At 42.1% G+C, this 20,701-nt stretch overlaps 1 protein-coding gene across 1 annotated transcript in view; it reads right to left on the bottom strand.

Moving 5' to 3' along the window:
- Nucleotides 1-4,932, bottom strand: part of CACNA1E (calcium voltage-gated channel subunit alpha1 E) — a 413,658-nt gene extending 408,726 nt beyond the window's left edge. Inside the window, exon 1 of the mRNA XM_069074371.1 lies at nt 3,599-4,932. Coding sequence (XP_068930472.1) covers nt 3,599-3,863 — 265 coding nt within the window. The 5' untranslated portion in view covers nt 3,864-4,932. The remainder of the gene's footprint in view (nt 1-3,598) is intronic.
- Nucleotides 4,933-20,701: the final 15,769 nt, after the last annotated feature.

The raw sequence follows: 20,701 nt of genomic DNA, 5'->3' as shown, positions 1-20,701 counted from the left end.
AAAGGGTAGGAGACATGAAGTGTCATGAAGAAATTCTTTCCTAATACAACTGTAGCTTTCAAAAGAAAAAAGACACATTCAATGCTGATCTATTGTCCTGGCTTCATCTGATATGTCAATTTTGTTGTTCCCTTAAGCACCTCTCCTCTGAAAATGAGACTTCTACCTTCAGGTACAAAGCCACCCTCAAGTTGGAAGTTTCTGCAGAGCAAAGATAAAATGCTATTCTTTTATGTGAATAGACCTTAAAGGCCAAATTGAAAAGATCTGAAACATATCTTATAAGCAATTTTAAGGCATTATATACAAGTACACACTAGCCACTTAATCCTACAGTGACTTTTTTCAGAAGGGGTAAGGGATTTAAGCTTCTCTGGGGGGAAAAAGAGGTGATCCTCACACAAATAACAATCATTCCCAACCACAGGCACCAATAACGAAGAAGTTAACTTTGCTACCTACACCAAAATATCATCTTGACCTGTTTTCTTTTGAGAAAAAAAAAATAATTTTAAAGAATGGATCTTCTATAAGATTTTAGCTAAAGTCAAATCTCCCTTCTTTCATGAATACTATTGATTCTATGAGAATCAATTAGGAAAGAGAAAGAACTTTGGGAATATTGGGAGCCTGAATGGCTTAGATGGATGAGGGTGGGATGGGGGTAGATAAGTAGGAGAAGATTGGGGAAGATGGGGAAGGTTTTATAGGACATGGATTATCATCTGAAGCTGGAGGTTGCCAAATATCCTATCACCTACAGAAAATAATAATGGTAACGATAACAGTACCCAAAACCCCAATAGAATTTACATGCAATAATAACAAAACAATAACATTTACATACTCTTTTAAGATTTTCAAAATGATGCTTACATAGATAATTTTCATTTATATAATGCATTTGACACCTAAAATGTGAAGTCAGGAGAAAAAGTGAGTGTGGTGTATTTTTACCTTCCCAACTTGGCAGCTCTGTATATCTCCTCAGAGATTATCTGAACAATGGGAAAACAGCACAGCTCTAGTGTAATATGAAACTGCCAGAAGGTCCACCTCATTACCAGAGATTCAAAGGACCATTTAGATGGGGGTCATGCTCCCTATCACCACCCCTGCCATAGAGCAGGACAAGATGCTGAAGCCAATTTAATCCCTTGCCTACCAATATACCTTTCTTACTCAGGAGTGCATTTTGGCCGAGTAAAAGGAAGGGAGATATGAATCATACAGACAGTATAGTTGCCTGCCAATGCCTTATGAAAAAGTCTTGCCTATAAAGAGAAAGAAAAAGCATGGCTGGGTCAACCACATGTTCTCTGAAGTGTGCTTTACTTAGCAAAGCCTAGGGAAGCAAGGGTACAGTAGTCCAAAGGATGGAAGGTGGAGAAATATGTGACCAAGGTGATGAGAAGTAGCAGCCTCACTGTGTCTTTAAGGGGCACAGCTAGGAGTTTCGGTGGCGCTGTCCGAGGTACCAGCTATGACTGCGGGCATGCTTACCACATGGTGGTTGGGTGCCTTTGTCTATTGAATGAAAACAAGAAGGAGCCTGTCGGAGTAAACACACCGTAAGAGAAGAGGCACAGGAAATACAGACAACAAGGCAGGTCCTTGTGACCTGTGAAAATTTTATATAATTGTAAAGGTGGAAGAGTACACCCACTCTGGTCTTTGGGATGCCTGTGCTGGTTGAACAGGGAGGGGCTAGCTGCATAATAGGAAGGCTGCACCCATAGAGCTCAACACAAAGACAGCTGAGTGTGGTGTTAAGAAGAGGGAGGAAGGGTGGGGGAAGGGACTGTAGGGGATTCTCAGGGCGCTGAGCCCCTAACGGGGGACCAATATGTTAAACTCAAGTAGGATACACCCCCCCCTAGCAGAGGAGAGAGAGAGTGAGGGAAGGGGGGAGAGGGGGAGGGAGAGAGGGGAAGGGAGAGAGGGAGGGAGAGAGAGAGAGAGAGAGAGAGAGAGAGAGAGAGAGCTCTCCTGCTTGGGGGAGCGTGGAAAGGCGGATAGGGAGAAGCCCAGACAGGGTTGGTAGTGGGTGGGTTCAAACATCAGGAAGAATATCTGCTTAGAGATGCTTCCTTCTAATAAGGGGTGCTGTCGAGAAGTGCCACACACTAGCTAATAGCAGCGCTGCTGGAGTGTGGAGAGAAGAGGGATTGAGGGAAGAAGGGAAGGGGGGGGGAGTGCGGAGAGCACGGAAGAGAGAAAGAAGAGAGATACCCTAGAGCTGGTGGAGGAGATGTGGAAGCCCGAGGGAAACCTGCCTCGTGTCTGGCAGATACCAGGGCCCCAATGCAACCAACAGCTGTCCTGCTGATGCACACCTGCCAAGGAGCGGAAGGGGGAAAGTGGGAGGGAGACTGAAGGAGGGGCGTCGTTGCAGACTAGTGCCTCGCGGTGCGCAACCTCGTCAGTAAACCTCACCCAAGCATGCATATCGAATGTTTCTAAGCCTGCTCCCCATTTAACACCAAACCACTCGCTTGCTTTCTATTTACAGTGCCTTCTATGCCCCCAAACCCCGGCGGGGCACCTTAATTCTTGAGGAATATTATTACAATAAGGTGTCTAATCAACAGCAAACATTTGGTGCATTTGACTAAACCTGCAAAGGCTCTTCCCCTTGCCTGACACTGCTGCTGCCTCCGCCTCCGCCCCCTCCCCCCCCCTTTATGGCGTGTAGTGTATTAGGAACACTAGAAGATTGATAACACACCTGTTTTCTTAACTGCTCAATACAAGCCCGTCCGATTTATCTCTAGGGACGCGTTAAGAAGCCAAACTATGTCAAATAGTTAAAGGGAAGAACGGGACTCAAAAACTCCGACTCAGAAAGGAAAGAGTCTGTCTGAGCTTTCCCCATTGACCAGCTGGAACTTCCAACTTCCAGGTGCTTTGGGGCGGTGGCCTTACAGATGCCAGTCACCTCCTCAGGAGGACACTCCATTTAACAGCTGACCTGAAATAGTCCCCAGCAAACTGTTGGGGTCCCGCTGGGAAGGGGCTTTCTTTCTTTGTATTTGCTCCTTGATTTGTGGCACTGAGCTTTCGGGACTTAGAACCTGACAGATCCAATAATCCATGGGCCTCATTTCCCAATAGGCAGAGGCAGCACTGGCGTCTTCCAAACTCGTTTCAGGGAGAGCAGGTGGAACAGTGGGGAGAGAAGGGAACTGATTTCTATCTAAGAGTGAGATTCTCAGAAAAGAAAAAAAAAAAACCCTGCAAAGAGTGAACCGCAAGAAGGGAATGGGAGTGGGAGGGTGTGAAAATCAGACAAAGCCTGAAAAACTTGGCACACACATCAGGCTCCCTAGTCCACGAGTTCCTTGGCTATCCACATTGGGGAAGGGGAGGGGGGGATCAGAAACCAAAAGTCTTACCTTGAAAAACACTAGTGCACACGCTGGTCGCTACCACATCAGAATAGCTCCTTAAACACACCGAAGTGAAGGGTGCACTTTAGGAAAGATGCAAATTGGAACCAGAATGGGAAACAATAATCCCATCCATGAGTATTTTTTTTTTCCTCAGGAGGGAAATGAAAAGAGGGAGAGGAAGGGTAGGGTGCGGGAGAAAGGATATGGCCAATCGATGAGCTTCTTGGCATATTTCCTGACAATGTTATCTTCTCCGAAGATAAACAGGGATCTGTTGACGGTGAAACAGTTCTGCCTGACCGGAATAGGATTGTATAAAGCCATAGTCCTGGCCCTCTGGGCTTTGGTTTGCTTGTAGGCGGCCGCTGCCCCCGCGGACTGCACTGGTGTTCCTTGCCGGTTCCTGCTCTGCTCGGAGTCTCCGTCTCCGGATCCTGGCCTGCCAACCACAGCCTCCCCAAAGCGAGCCATCCTGGAAGTTTAAACAAACAAAACACACACAAAGGTGATCCGAGCCGAATGCCCCACACCTAGCGATAAGCAAAGACAGACAGACAGAGGCAACGAGAAACAGGCACCGAAATGGAGAGGCAGCGACAGCAGTCGCTGAGAGCCAGAGGCAGCAGCTGGCGGCGGCACCACCACTCTGGACTGTTCAGTCTAAAGGCGACTGTTGTGAAGCTCCATCCCTCAGGAACAGGAGGGAAGGAGGGAGAAAAGAAAAGGGGCTCAGATCCTAGAGGCAATGTCTTTTCCTTCAAAGAGTCAGGGCATGTTGGCGCTTGGGACCAGGGAGGGATGCGGGTGGGGTGGTTTGCCCTTCAACCATCGCTCTTGTGGAGACACACACACACACACACACACACACACACACACACACACCAGTTCAGAGAGACAGGCTGTCACTGGCCTCAGTTCGTAGGTAACAGTTTGGTGATTGACTGGTTGGAGGGAAGAAGAATGAAAAATTTAAAAAAAAAAAAACTTTGAAAAGGATGTTGAACTGGGAACGGTGAGTCTTTTTCAAGCTTTGTCCCTGAAAGGCAGTTTAAGGAATCAACCCTAAATTCCACAGGGACAGCCTTTGGTCTTTAAATCTGCCAGTACAGACGCAAACCAGTGGAGGGATGAGAGAGAGAAGGGAAATGGATAAATCAAGGTTCCTTCTTGCTGTCAGCACGATCTTCCCCACCCACTCCCCAAAAAAAGGAGCTGCTCCCTCAGGGAAAGGAAATCACTTCCCGACAGTCTGTCTGACTTAAAAGTTAAGCCTGGAGAAAGCAAAGGCGGTCCCCAAGTCCTTGCCGGCGCCCAGTTCAATGCCACCGATCAGCAGGCAACCCAAACGCTCGTCTGCACCTCCTCGGGGGGCGAGGACTCCGGCGAGGAAACAGGTTGCTGCGTTCAGGCTGGCTTCAGCCCGACGCGGGAGGGGTCCAAGGACTGAACTTCCTCCCGAACGACTCAATCTTCCCCAGCAATCTAAACATCCTCTCTCCAGGGAGAGGAGGAGGAGACAGGAAAGGGGAGAGAAGAAGGAGAGGGTGTAAGGAGGCTGGGAGAGCGAGGGGAGGGGGAGAGACACCAGAGGGGAAGAGCAAGAAGTGGTAGATCGGAGGGGGGGGGGGGGGGAGGGCGAGCTCAGCAGCTCACCACTCACACGCAGACCTGGAGAGAATGAGGATGGGGGTAGGAGGACGTGGAGAGGAGTGGGCGGGGTATAATCAGGAAGAATCTCGGGCAATAATGGTTGTGCGGGTTGGGGAGGGGGGTGGGGGGAGAGAGAGACCTGTTTGGTGGTTAATTTTTTTTTCCGCTAAAGCAAAACTGCAGCGTTCAGTCTTCTTAGCCCTTCCTAGTCAAGAATATCCCTAAAGGATGAGTCCAAGGAAGAGAAGCCGCGCAGCTGGCAGCACGGTGATGGCTGTGCTAGCGGCCGGGCTGGGGGCGCACATGCATGCGCGTCTCTCTCTCCCAAATGCCTGTAGCGAGCTAGCGCAGAGGCTCGGAGCCAAGTTCTGGGGGAGCCTCGGGAGCAGGGAGCTGTGCGCATATCGCCCCCTACCTCTCTATTCTTCCCTCCCCGGCCCTGAGCTCGCGGCTCCCGACCTCCGTCTCCTCTCTCTTTGCTGAGCCCCAGTCAGAAACCCCAGAGCATCTCTCCGCCCCTCGAAGGCGAGTCTAATGAATTGCTAAGGTTTCTCCATGGAAGGGTCTCCCTAACCGGAAGTCTACAAGTGAGGTGCCCTCTTGGGGAGGAGACAGCTGGGAGAAAGAAGGAGCTCTTGAGACCCTATCCGCTCTGATACTTGAGAAAGCATCTGACGAAAACTTCTGCCTCTTCAGCTCGGGAGACTCGGGGACAGCCTCAGGGCCACAGGCCCGCCCCCTTGGGAAATAATTTCCGTCTAACCATCCTTCGAGTACCCCTGAAGAGATCTTGGCCTCGGACCTTCCTCTGCTCTGAGGTTGAGGGAAACTGTTCATTTCTTTATTTTTACCTCTTGAAGAGTCTCACACCCTATATCCTTCAATCGTCCTCAAGTAGTCTCGGCTGACTTTTGCAACAACTCCCTTTTAGAAGGGAGAAATAAAATAGAACAGGTAGCCAGGTGGCAGAGGTAAGGTAGAAAGGCAGGCATCTCCCCGCCCACTCTTGAGAACGGTGGTTATCTCTGGCCCACTTTCCACCCAATATGGCAGGTACCCCAGGTTGGAGTTCTATTCTGGCTCATACACATCATTCTCGGGGAATACCAGGACTCTGAAGGGTGGCGAAAGTCCCACTGAAAGAGCCTGGGCACTTGGCAGTAGTGCACCGACAAAATCAAGAGTAAAGTAGGGGAACAAGAGAGGGATGCCCTGGTCTAGCTGCTTTCTCTTCAGGTTTCTTGGAGCTCTCTGATGTCACCTCTTCTGTGGACAGATGTCAGCACCCTCTAGTCCTCTTCCATCTGCTGTCCACTTCACGAAGACTTTTCATCTTTGCTTCTTCCGGCTTTGTCCCAGGTTGCCACTTCCTTTTCTAAATCACCCAAACACCATAGAATATATAGCAGGAGAGCTGAAAAATGAGGGTGTTGTGCTGAAGCATAGCTATGGCTCTGGCTCTAAATTCTAATGAGGAAAAAAAAGGCCAGAAAGGCCATAAATGAAGAAAACACCAGAGTGCCTTTGAAATTGTGTCTGTTCTATATGTGTACAAGGTCAGGGAATGTGTATATGAAGGAATAATGGGAAATGGCAGATTATCTATTCTGCAGTGAAAGAGCATATATACGCATGTATGCATATGAGTCTATATACATGTGTATCTATGTGTGTGAGTACTTATACACACGTGCACACGTATATTGTGTGTATTATATAGACATGTTTGTATTGTGTGCCTTTACATGTGTGCACATATATGGATTGCACGCATACATATACATGTATGTGTGCACACTTGTATGCACTGCGTTGTTTCATCATGTACACATATGTGTGTGTCTATTGCAGAAGAAGGCTTAGAGATCTGCAGGCATGAACTCAGCATTCCCATTGCTGATAGCCATATCTTGGACATAAAAATTAGTGACCTCATGATTAAGTGAAGTTCACTTCAGACCAGGTTGCTGCACAAAGAAAGACAGCTGCAATCAGTCCTTTCTTTTCACTCCCTTCCTGCTTTATAAAGGGAGTTTCTTCTGTCCTTTTACCAAGGCAGCAGCAAGCATGAAAGAATGCAGTCTGGTGTTTGCTGGGGCCCCACCAACATGCAGCCTGCTTACTAGTAACAAAGGACTTCTATAACCATTCTAGTATCATTATGGCAAAATTGAAATCACATTGGTTATGAAATCAGAGGACCAGAGTTCAAATTCTAATTCAGCTACTTACCACCTGTGTGGCCCTGGTCAAGTCACTTAACCTATTTGGGACTCTCTTCAATTGTAAAATGGGGGGCAGTGGAGTTGGGCTAGATGAACTAAATGGTCACTTCCATCTCTAACTCCATGAGGGTCATAGATTTGGAAGATTTTTGAGAAGTTTTGAGAAGCTCTTTAGTCATTTCTCTTGTGCTCCAACAGAGACACACCCCAGAGAGGGAATAAATTATCTTCTTAAATATGCCCAACAGAGTGAATTCTGACAAATCTCTGTCTAGAATGTTTAACAATCCAAACTCTCAGGAAATGTTTCCTTATATCTATCCCAAGGCCCATATGCTACAACTTTGCAATTGGTCTTACATCCCTTCCTCATTAGAGAAGCGTCTGATCCTCCTCTAATTTCGTTTCAAATACTTCAATTTTATTTTCATACTCATTTCTTCTCTTCTTCTCCCTAAATAATTCCACATATGTCCATTAATCAACCAAATGTTTGTTATCCAATTCATAGAATCATAACTTCAGACCTGAATAGGGCCTTGCAGTTCATCTAGTCAAACTTCCTCATTTAACAAATGAGGAAACTGAGGCTAGATGAATTTAAGTCTCTTCCTCAAGATCACACAGGTAGAAGGGGCAGTACAAGTCCTCTGGATTCCAAATCAGGTCTTTTCCATTGTGTCACAAACACTCCCTCAGTCAAATATTAAGTGCCTGCTGTGTGTAGAGCTTACTTTTAGATACCTTGAACTTCTTAAGGCGGTGCATGGAAGAAAAAGGTCTCCCTACTACCTCTTCTCAATATTACCTAGAGCAGAAATGCAAGCTTAAATCCCTCTCTTCCCTCTCCAGCAGAAAGAGTATAAGTAACAGTCTGACGTTTCTATTGTACCCATGGGAGAAAAGGCTATCTTGGGTAAAGAGGCATGGTTTTCACATTCTATTTCCTGTCTGGGGACCTCCAACTAGAGCTTGATGTGATTCTTCAACCTTAATCAATTTAGAGAAATGGATTGTTCCTTATATGCTTTTATTGGGTTAGGGAGCTCTGATGGATAGGACCTAGTGAGATTTGGGGGCCCAGTAGGATTAGGGCTTCTTTAAAATCAGGGGAAGGATTGGGAATAAAATCTCCAAAAGATACGAGTCAACGTTTTATAAGTTAAGGGGCAATCTGGGATAAACTGGTGTATAAACAAGTTGGATAAGGACAACCCTGCAAAGAAGGAAGGAGGCGTGGGTGCGTCTGGTGGGGGGAGGAGACACAGGCTTCTTCCTAGAGTGTGTGACAACCCCAGCTGGCTGAAGTTCAGATGCAGAAAGAAACTAGGCAAGCAATGCACTGTGAAGTTCTCCAGCTTGGTGTTAAGAAGGGATCAGGGCTAAAGGAAAGCACCACTTTAAGTGCACTCCCTGCCTCTCATATCTCTTTCCACCTCCCGCAATATTATTGCCACTCCTTAAATCCTGCTTCCATCTCAGAGATAATCATTATGATGATGTTAGCTAGCATTTATATAGTGCTGTAAAGACTGCAAAGCACTTTACAATATTATTTTATCCTCACAACCACCTTGGGAGGTAGGAGCCATTATTATCCCCATTTTACAGATAAGGAAACTGAGGCAAGCATAAGTTAAGTGGTTTGCCTTGGGTCACACAGCTAGAAAGTATCTGATGACAAGATTTAATTTAGGTCTTCCTGACTCCAGGTCCAGTACTCTATGGACTGATGTCTTTCCTTTATAGTCTCTAAAGTGAATGTAGTTCACTTTCCACCCCAGAATAAATTTCTGGTTACTCTGAACATTCCACACCCCACACCTCCCTCTTCTGAAGATATGTGTATGTATGTATGTATGAGTGTGAAGGTGTACATACATGTGCATATATGTTTATATACATGAACATATGCATATACACACATACACATAGATATCAGTACATCAAGGATTTAAGATTTAATTGTCCTAGGTACTCCTTGTTCTCACACCAAATAAACTTTCTCCATGTTGTAGGAGATTTTTTTTTTTGCTTTTTGGAGGGTAATTGGGGTTAAATGACTTGCCCAAAGTCACATGGCTAGTTTTTGTGTTAAGTGTCTGAGGCCAGATTTGAACTCATGTCCTCCTGACTGCAGGACCATAGTGAATAGTGCTCTATTCACTGTACCACCTAGCCTCCCCAGGAGATTTTTTTAATGAAAGGGTTTTAAACTTTTTTGTGTTGTAGACTCTAGATTCTTTTGGCAGTCTTGGAATCATGTTTTTAAATAATACAAAGGAAATGTTCAATTTTAGAAGATAGTCAAAATAAATATGTGATGTTTTCCCATCCAAGTTCATTATGAAATCTACCAACAGACCCCAGGTTAAGATACATGGATAATAGAGTGTGCATCAGTGTGTGTGTGTGTGTAGAAGTATTTGTCACTAGATCTATGTTCAAAATCTTCCTAGCTTAGTAGGCCCTACTTGGATCTGTTGGAATAACCTTCAAGACCAATATGGTTACCTCTAAACCACAAGGTAACAGAGAAGGACTTTAGTAGGAGACCCTTAGGATATAAAATTTTCAAATTGCCTTCACAAACAATTAACTCATGTGATCCTCACAAAAACCTTTCCAGATAGGTTTATAACATTATCTTCATTTTACAGAAAGGACTTTGAGTCTTAAAGAAGTTAAGTGACTTGCTCAGCATAATGTGGTCTGGGTTGGGAATCTAACTCACATCTTCTGCCACCTAGTCCAACATTCTTTCCATGAGACCAAGCTGCCCTTCAAGACAACAACAATACAATTTGGAATTGAAAGTTGCCAGAAATTGGGCCTAAACAGCCATCAAACTGTGCACACCCTTTGATCCAGCAATATCACTCCAAGGTCTGTATCACAAAGAGATTCCCCCCCCCCACCAAAAGGGAAAGGAACCTCTGTGTATAAAAATATTCATAGCAGCTCTTTTTGTTGTGGCATAGTACTGGAAATCGAGGGAGTGCTTATGAATTAGGGAATAAGTAAGTTGTAGTATATGATTGTAATGGAATATTACTGAACTATTAGAAATGGCAAGTTGGCATATTTCAGAAAAACCTGTAAAGATTTATACAAACTGATGCAAAGTGAAGTGAGAAGAACCAGGAGAACATTGTACATAGTAACAGAAATACTGTACAATGATCAACCGTGAATGACTTCAATATTCTCAGCAATAAAATGACCCAAGGCAATTCCGAAGGTCTCATGATGAAAAATGTTATCCACCTCCAGAGAAGGAACTGATGGAGTTTGAATGCAAGTGAAGCACACTATTTTCACTGTCTGTATCTTTTTTATTGTATTTTTTCCTTTGTGTCTCTGTCTTCTTTTACAACATGACTAATATGGTAATAGGTTTTGCACAATTGAACATTTATAACCTATATCAAATTGCTTACTGGCTCAGAGGGGGGTGGTGAGGGAGGGAAAAAGAAAATTTAGAACTCAAAATTTAAAAAAAAATTAGAACTGAAATTTTTTAAAAATTGGTACTCAAAAATTTTTTTAAATTAAAAATTGTCTTCACATGTAACTGGGAGGGGGGGAATAAAATAATATCTAAAGAAAAAAAGAAAGTTGCCAGAAAGTATACCCTTTGGTCCTATGAAAATTAATATCTTCTAAGCCCTCAATATTCTGGGAGTAAACTGTCACATAAACAAAGTAGAATTAAAAACTACCCTGTAAAGGAAAGCAGGAGGATAAAAGGTGAATGGACACAAGAATGGAGATACAAGATTCTCTACAGAAGATGAATATCAACCCAGTTGGTTAAAGTTCAGATGAGGTAGGTGCATACAAGTAACACACCTAACGTTTGGTAAGGAGGACAAGGTGATCTCTGCACTATGTCACACACATGATTTCAGTGGCCCTTAGGAAAATTCAAGGGGAAATCACCAGTGGATATCCTCTTCATAAACAGAAGCTGAACTGGGTTAGAAGGTTGGAAAGGCCCTGTACTGCAGGACAAGAATCTGTGGAATACTTTAATAATTCTGTCTGGTATTTCTGAGAAGTTCAGTCTCTCCTATCCTATTTCCATCTTAATCATTCACAAAAGGAAAGAGTGGGGGGAAAGTGGGAAGTCGTAAACTCTTGCTGCTTCCTGGCTATGATCCCAATTTGAAATTTCTATTCTTCCCAACCAAGTAAAATGAGACGGTTGGGTGAAATAATTGATAAGGCCCCTTCTGGCTCCCATATTCTGTGAGGAAAAAAGAAAGAGGCTTTTTGGTTTGGGGTATTTTTTTTTTCTGTATTCTTTTTTCTTTGAGAGAAAGGTACCGTTGGGTTGGATTAGATTTATGGCTTCTCTGTTGTCAGAGCACCATCTACTGGTAATATGTTACATCTCTATAAAGACTATCTGGCCAGTAGCCAGGGGATCCAAGCTCCTTGCTTCAGAAAACTCATTTCTATTCACACAGGATGACACTATCCCGCCCTCCCCAGTGAACCATTGGTTGTTGAGGTACCCATACTCCTTCCCATCCCATACACCACTGAAAGTAGTAGCACCCTCAGAGCACCTAAGGAAACCGGCTAAGGCTGATACCACAGGGATAAAGTGGACACATCTTCCCCCAAGAACCCTCAATGTCCCCATCCCTTTTTTTTTTTTAAAGCAACTTGCTCAAGGTTACACAGCCAGTTATTTCTGGGTGTGGTGCTGAGTATCTGAGCCCGGATTTGATCCAGGTCATCCCGACACTGGAGCCGGTGCTCTTACTCGCTGAGCCACCTGGCTGCCCCTAAGCAATTGGGGTTAAGTAACTTGCTCAAGGTTACATGGCCAAGTGTTTCTGGGTGGGTGCTAAGTGTCTGAGCCCAGGATTTGATCTCCAGGTCTTCGCAACACTGGAGCCGGTGCTCTTACTCGCTGTGCTACCTGGCTGCCCCTAAGGTCCCCATCTCTTGCCTGTCAGAGTGGTTTCTGAGAGGAGTGTCATGTGCGTACGTGCCCATGGGAGACTAGTGAGGAGAGGTAAGAGCACCAGTTCTCAAGTGTAGAAGAGTCCTTCCCTAGACGCATGGGACAAAGAACATAGAATTTAAAGGTAGAAGGGACATTGGGGGTCATTTAGTGTGCCTCCTCCACGTTGTTGATAAGGAAGTTAAAATCTAGAAATATTAATGACTTCTCTAAAATAACGTAGGAGAACTGGGGTAAGTAAGGAGCACTATCTCCCTCCCACACCAAGTAGGTCATGATGGAGCTGCACTATGCTTTGTATGGTACCCGGTACATAGTAGGTGCCTAATAAATGCTTGTTAACTGACTGACTATAACTAAAATAAAATTGTCAGAACATCACTTAGCTACATCTCCTTCTTTAGAAATCTGTCACTAAGGTCTCTAAACTCCACAAGAACGCAGAATTTGTGGCTGAGGGGATCATATCTAGCTGAATAGACATCCTACTCATTTGCCATATCTCTCTTCCTCACCTCCAGGAGCTCCTCCAACCCTTCTAGTTTGCTTTCTTATATAGTTCTATTTCCCCCTTCGTGTTTTTCCAAGAACCACACTCTTACACAAAGCAAAGGAACAGAATGCAGATAAAGGAATCTGTGGTTGAGGGAGAGACCAGAGGCAAGGTGGGGAAAGGTAGACTTGAGAAGAAAAGATGTTGATAGGTTACTATTTCAAACAATGAGCATTCCTATCTCAATTGTCTAATGACTTTTACCATCCTTAAATAGGTTCAAGATATAACCCAGATAAAGCATTACAGTGACAGAGACATCTATATATGGTATACACTCTGGTATGAGCATCTTCCGAATCTTAACAGTCAGGCCAAATCAAATCCCCAGCATATCAAACATCTTGTAAGCTAGATGATTTTTTTAAATCATTAGGATTTGCTAAAAGAATGACTTTTTAAAGTTGCATATATATCCCTTCTTTTGCATATACACCACACACATAACACAATAAGAACTTACATGTTGCTGAATTTAAAAATATTTTCACATTTGAAAACATTTGTCATCCTATCAATGTTCAGCCTCGCCCCCCCCTGCCCCCAGCAAAAGCAGATTGCAACCCCTTGGCAATTTGGTATGTGGCAGTCTGAGTTTTTGTAACATAAAATTTAATCAACTCCTGGTTAGTCTTTCAGAGCTGAACAACATTGACTTCCATGACCTGAGCTGGTCTCTAAGCCTTTCCAGTTTACTAGAATTTACATTCTACAGCCTCCAAGAAACCAAGGTCAAAGTTTGGACCCGGAGAAGAAATGACAAAATGCACCTCTCCCCTTTTACTGGAAAAGTGAGAGAGTATGGGTGGAAAATATTGCATATGCTATTGGACAAAGGAGATGTATCAATTTTTTATACTTAGAAATGCTTTTCTAAGCTTTGTTACAAGGGAAGGTTCACTGTGTAGGAGAGAGAAAAGGAGTATATTTGGAAGTAGATGCAATATAAAAAACAAAAACAGTAACAACAAAAGGCCAGAATTGGTCTCTGCCCATCATAAAACATGAGAATTTGTTTCTTACTTGACAAAGGTACTACTGACAAGACTGAAATTATGGATTTTTACTAAGTAACGAATAATCCTAGGTAAGGGTTGGTACCTTTTTCTAAGGTTCTTCCTCTAAAAATGAAAACTAAAAAAAGCCACCATTTCAGTTACAACAGTGCACACACAGTTATTCTGGAGGAGCCTCTGTGGTTTTGAAAGTGGATTCCTGATAGAAAGGACACCAAAAAATATTCATAGCAGCACTTTCAATTGTATCAAAGAACCAGGTGCAAAACAGATGCCCATCAGCTAAACAAACTGTGATAGATGAATTAGAATGGAGTGGCATTGTGCCATAAGAAACAATAAACATAAAGAATTCAGAGAAACATGACAGGACTCTATGAATCAATGCAAAATGAAGTTAGCAGAACCAGAAAAATCATGTATTAATAATATCATAACAGTATAAATAGAAAGATTTCTTTTAAAAACTAAATGATGTATAATTTATTGACCGCATCTGATCCCAGAGAAGAGTTGAGAAAATGGACCTTCTCTGCAGATGTGGTAATAAATGAGTATTTTGCATATTTAAAATATTTACATACTATCAGACACTATATATGTGTTATTTGGCAATTCTGAATTTTTCTCTGTTGTTCTTTATTATAAGAACAGATTTCTGGGGAGGATGAAGGATACATTAATAAAAGAAAGTGGTAAAAAAAAAAAAGTATGCAAGATATCAGCATATTTTTCCAAAAAGAAATTAGGTTCCTGAGAGGAAGAACTGTAGGCTAATCTGAAATACTTTCAGAGAATGACTTCAGGGCATTCAAGGAGTAGAGAGCCACTTGATTCAGACAGAAAAAGTAGGAGAAAAAAGAAAACAAATGAAGATGACAATGTCCAAAACTCCAAAGAGATATTTCATAGAATTGCAGAGCTGACCTATGAACTATAGGGTGCCCACTGGCTAATCTCATCCCTCTGCTTAAAAAATCTCCAATAACACCTCCTTGTCTACTGGGTATAGGTTTAAGTCTGTGGCCTGGCATCCAAGGTCTGCTGCAATCTTTCCTGCTTGTTTGTTTACTTTTTTTTTTACAAACTTTTTTCCCCTTTATCAAATGCTTTATTAACTTCTAGTTTACATCATTCATTTCCACAAGATTTTGAGTTACAAATGTTCTCCTCGTTTTTCCCCTACCTACCACCCCAAAATAGCAATCCTACAGGATACCCCCTCCTCCAATCTGTACTCTCCCATATGATTGCCCATCCCTCCTCCAATTTTCCAGTAGGGCATGGTGGATCTCTAAGCCCTAGTGACTGCATATCTTATTTCCCAATTACATGTAAAGTAATATTAATAATAGAATATATTTTTAATTTGATTTTAAAGCTTTGAATTCCAGATTCATTCCCTTCCTCCCTTGTCATCCACCCTTACTGGGAAGATAAGCAATTCAATATAGGTTATACATGTGTAACTATGCAAAACATTTCCATAGTGGATATATTGTAAAAGACTGATTATATTTCTCTCCATCCTATCCCACCTCCCACTTGTTCTAGTCTCTACTTTGATCCTGTACCTTTTCAGAAGTGGATGCTTCCAACTTCCCTTCCCCCCACAGCCTGCCCTCCCTTCCATTATCCCCCTTCTCCTCCCCTTCCCCCCTACTCTCCTGTAGGGTGAGATATCCTATCTAGTGTGTATGTCGTTCCCTCCCTAAGCCAAATTCAATGAGAATAAGGTTAACCCATTCCCTTTTGCCTTCCTGTTCTTCCCCTCCATTGTAACCTCTTTCCCTTGCCTCTTCTATATGTGATAGTTTATCCCATTCTGTCTCTCCCCATCTCCTCTCATCATATTCCTCTCTTACTTCTTAATTTCACCTTTTAAGTATCATCCCTTCCCATTAAATTGGTCCTGTGCTGTCTATCTATGTATACATAAACCCATATATACACACACTCACATATGAATTCATATGCCCATATACTCTCCTATATAGATATATTTATGTATGTATACACTCACATATATACACACATTTCTATTCCTTTCAACTATTCTCATACTGAGAAAAGTTTCATAAGTTACATTTATCAATTTTTCCACATAGGAATGTAAATAGTTCAACTTTGATAATTTCCTTATGATTTCTTTTCCTGTTTCCTTTTCATGCTTCTCTTGCTTCTTGTATCTGAATGTCAAATTTTCTATTCAACTCTGGTTTTTCATCAAGAATGCTTGAAAGTCCTCTATTCCACTGAATGACCATATTTTCCCCTGAAACATGATACTCAGTTTTGCTGGGTAGATGATTCTTGGTTTTAAACCCAGCTCCTTTGACCTCCAGAATATCATATTCCAAGCCCTTCAATCCCTCAGTGTAGAAGCTGCCAGATCCTGTGTTATCTTGATTGTGTTTTCACAATATTAAAATTGTTTCTTCCTGGCTCCTTGTAATATTTTCTCCTTGATCTGGGAATTCCGGAACCTGGCTATAATATTCCTAGGAGTTTTCTTTTTGGGGTCTTTTTCAGGAGGTGATCAGTGGATTCTTTCAACCTCTATTTTGACCTATGTTTCTAAAATATCAGGGCAGTTTTCCTTGAGAATTTCTTAAAGGATGATTTATAGGTTCTTTTTTTGATCATGGCTTTCAGGTAGTCCAATAACTTTTAAATTATCTCTCCTGGATCTATTTTCCAGGTCAGTGGTTTTTCCAATGAGATATTTCACATTGCCTTCTATTTTTTCATTTGTTTGGACCTGTTTAATAGTATCTTGACTCCTCATAAAGTCACTAGCTTCCATGTGCTCCAATCTAATTCTGAAGGAATGATTCTCCTCAGTGAGCTTTTGAGATTCTTTTTCCATCTTGTGAATTCGGCTTTTTAATGCATTCTTTTCCTCATTGGCTTTTTGAGCCTCTTTTGCCACTTGAATTAGTCTATTTTTAAGGTGTTATTTTCTTCAGTCAGGTTGTTGACTTTCCTTTCATAATTTTCTTGCATCGTTTTCATTTCTCTTCCCAATTTTTCCTCCACCTCTCTTATTTGGTTTCCAAAATCCTTCTTAAGGTCCTCTATGACCTGTAACCAGCTTGTATTTTTCTTGGAAGCTTTTGGTGCAGGAGTTCTGACTTCACTGTCTTCCTTTCTGTTCCATACTTTCATCCTTTTTGTCCCCAAAATAGGAGTGTAAAATTGGGTTGCTCTGCTTGTTTTGCTTCCCTCGTTTGCTCATCTTGCCCCTTGATTACTTGATGTTTGACCTTTTTGCCACAGTAGGACTCTTCTACCAGACAGGGGAAATTTGTCCCAAACACTGGGGTTTTCACAACTGCTGGAGCTCTTAGTTGGGTGCTCTCTCTGAAGCCTCCACACACTCTGGCAAACTGTTCACACACCCCAGGACCTCCACCGTAGACAGAAATCCAGATCCAAGCAGGTTAAAGCAAGAGCAATTACCCTTCAGACTGGTTACTTCGTCCCCCTGCAGTCTGCAGGCCAGGAGCTGAAGCTGCCATGTGGCAGCATCTGCTCAGCTGTGGTACCTCAGCAGCTTCTCCCTCCATGGAATAAAGGCTGGACCACACTCCCAAACTACTGGGTCCCAAAGTCCAGACTGCAGTGACCTCTCACTTTGTCCTTAGCACCTATGTGTTGATAATTCTGGAAACCACCGCAGCTGCTGATGATCTGAACTCCCTCCAGCCGGCAGCTGGTCAGGCCGCCCTGAGGCTAAAACCTGGGGCTCCAGCGGGGCTGGGCTCAGCTCCTAGCATGCTCTGCTGGCCACTTCCTGCCAGCCTGCCGGACTGTCCTCAGCAGGAGCTTAGCTTCTCTGTGTCATTTTGTGGGTTCTGTAGCTCCAAAGTTTGTTCAGAGTCACCTTTTACATGATTGGAGGAGGTGGAAGCCAGAGCTGAACAGAAGTCCTGTTTCTACTCTGTCATCTTGACTCCACCCCTTTTTGTTTCCTTCTGAACTTCCCCATTTTTGCCTATTCATTTTTAAAATGCCACAGGAGTCTACACTTTTTTGCATCACTATTATTAACTCCTCTAACTCTGAACCACATCCCCACAATGAAAACAAAGAAAAAGAAAGGAAAAAAAGTCCTTTGTAACAAATAAACATAGTCAATCAAAATGAACACATTCAATGGCCTTGTTCAAAAATGTATGTCTCTATATCTTGTGATTATCACCTCTTTGTCAGGAGTTGAAGAACACGATTGATCATAGATTCTCAATAAACATAAGTTGGTCATTGCACTGAACAGAATTCTTAAATCTTTCAAAGTTGATTCTATGTACAATATTCCTGAATAAATTGTGATCTTGGTTCTACTCACTTCACTCTGCACCTGTTATACTAATCAGGATTCTCTGAAATTGCCTCATCATTTCTTATGGTACAATATTAAATTGCATTTATATGTCACAATTTATTCAGATATTCCTCATTCATTTAAGAAGCAATCTAAGACACTCCCTTAGATTCTAGAATAACCATTGTTCATGACTATCCCCTTTCTAGTATCATCCTGTTTCTTTATACTCTTGTTTGTTTAGTTTGATGTTTTTACATAAAATTGTGTATATACATATCTAACCGTCTTTTATCTGTTTTAGATAAAAGTGTTGTTCCTCTTATACCTGCTCATCCTATCCCTTAATCCCTATTTATATACTCTTATTTTTATGCAACCTAATTATGAGAAATAGTAAGTTCTACCTCCTTCTCCCTTTTATACTAACGAGTTTCTTTTTACCTTCTCTTCTCTTTTCCTTCTTCAAACCCTCAGAACATAACCAATCCACCCTTAGGACCTGTATTTTTCTCCATTAATAACTTTTGAAGACAGGTTCTGAAGGGACATTTATTTATTCTCCCCCTATTAAAATATTAGAAATATAACATCATATAGCTTCTTCCAATTATACAAATATATTTACCTTTCTAGGTTTCCTTGGACTTTTGTGTTTGTAATGTGAAGTTATTATTCAGCTCTGGTGTTTTCAACAGAAATGCTTGAAAAACCTTTTCTGGCATCTCAGGACAGAGTTTCAGAGACCTCAGAGTCCCTGAACCTGTGGTGTCCTGATCTGAACACTGATATACCTTACTGGCTGCCCAGAGCTTTCAAAATCCCCACCCTGGGCTTTCTGACTGCTCTGGAGGTTTCTCAAGGGAGCCTTCCATTCTTGGTGCCTCCAAACACAAAGCTTATAAAATATATACATCCCTCCTCCATTTCACATCATAGTGGGAAGCTACCTTATGTTGACACTAGCTTTACTGGTGGGCCCCAGTTCTATTGCCTACCAACTTCTGGCTGACTTTCTATGCAGTTCTCATTCAATTTCTTGACCATTATTTAGTCTTCTGTGAACTTTCAGGGTTTAGCTAGAGTGTATGTATGTATGTATGTATATATATATATATATATATATATATATATATATATATACATATATATATATATATGTGGGAGCATGCATTTCACTAAAATCCCATATATTTTTTTAGACAAACTGTCAAGTAGCCATAACTTCCTTACTTGTTATGTATGAAGTTTGTCTAGTGAGCCCATGCAAGGCTTTACAATTATTCCTATTCACCTTCATCTCATTGAATTTGACCCAGCATACCAACTTGTCAAAACAATATTTCATATTTATAAAGTGCTTCAGGGCTTATTTCCTCACAACAATCCTTTGGGCTATGTAATATAAGTATTAATTTCATTTTACACATTAGGAAACTCAGACTCAGAAAGACTTGGATAGCAACTTGGCCATGGTCAAATAGTAAGTGTCAGAATTGGGGTTTTATCTTCTGACTCTAAGTCGGCAAGTTCTCACTACTAACATGAGAAGACAGAGAAGTGGGAACATAGGAAACAGAAGTAGGACCATGCAGGAAAACATATACATTCATCTTACTCAGTTTGTTGACCCCACCCTTACCCCAACTGCAATCTACAACATGAACTTTATATACAAACCTGCCATTACTTGTCATAAGTTGAGTTCTGGGCTAATCAACACCAGAAACTATAATCCTTCACTTGATGATCCCATCTTTTCTCCAATAAATTAGATAGATGGTCCTAACAATCCCTATAGTCCCAATTAGCTATTTGTGCCTCCATGGTTTCAGTCTATTAGTTAGTAAATTCATTTAGTGTCCATCATCCTTGGTTTGTGACTAGCATACTATATTTTACATGATACAATAGAAAGCAACAATTATTCAACTTTGAGTCGGAAGAATTGGGTTTGAGACCTAACTCCATTACTTACTAGATGATCATGAGCAAGTCACTTAATTACTCTGAACACAAGTTTCTTTATCTGTAAAATGAGGATGACAGAGAATACACATTTTCATTCATCCAACAAATATTTATTAAATGCCTACTATGTGAAAGGTATGATGCTAGACATAGGGAATATAAAAATAACACAACAAAAGACCTATGTCCTCCAAGACCTTCTCTCCTACTTAGAAGGTTGTAACATGCACATGGGAAAATACATGAAAAATAATTTGAAAAAAAGATAGAGCACTAAAAATTAGGGAGATCAGGAAGGATGCCTTGTAGAAGGTGGCACCCAAGTTGGGACTTGAGGAAAGCCTAGGTTTCTAAAAGGCAGAAGCAAGAAAGACATGCATTCCAGGAATGGGTAGCAGTTTGTGCAAAAAAAAAAAAAGGCACGGAAGTAGGAAAGGTAATACTAAGTTCCACAAACTAACCCAACTACCACCACCACCACCATGGCTACTGTGAGGAATGTCTGAGACAAATGGTGAAGGTCTAACTAGATGTGAACCGAAATGATGATGATGATGATGATGATGATGATGATGATGATGATGATGAT

The sequence above is a fragment of the Petaurus breviceps genome, unplaced genomic scaffold, assembly GCF_028583685.1.
Source record: "Petaurus breviceps papuanus isolate PSGF00001 unplaced genomic scaffold, PetGlider_PUasm1.0 90895, whole genome shotgun sequence".
In the NCBI taxonomy this organism is placed as follows: Eukaryota; Metazoa; Chordata; class Mammalia; order Diprotodontia; family Petauridae; genus Petaurus; species Petaurus breviceps.
This window is presented reverse-complemented; position numbering and strand designations above follow the sequence as displayed.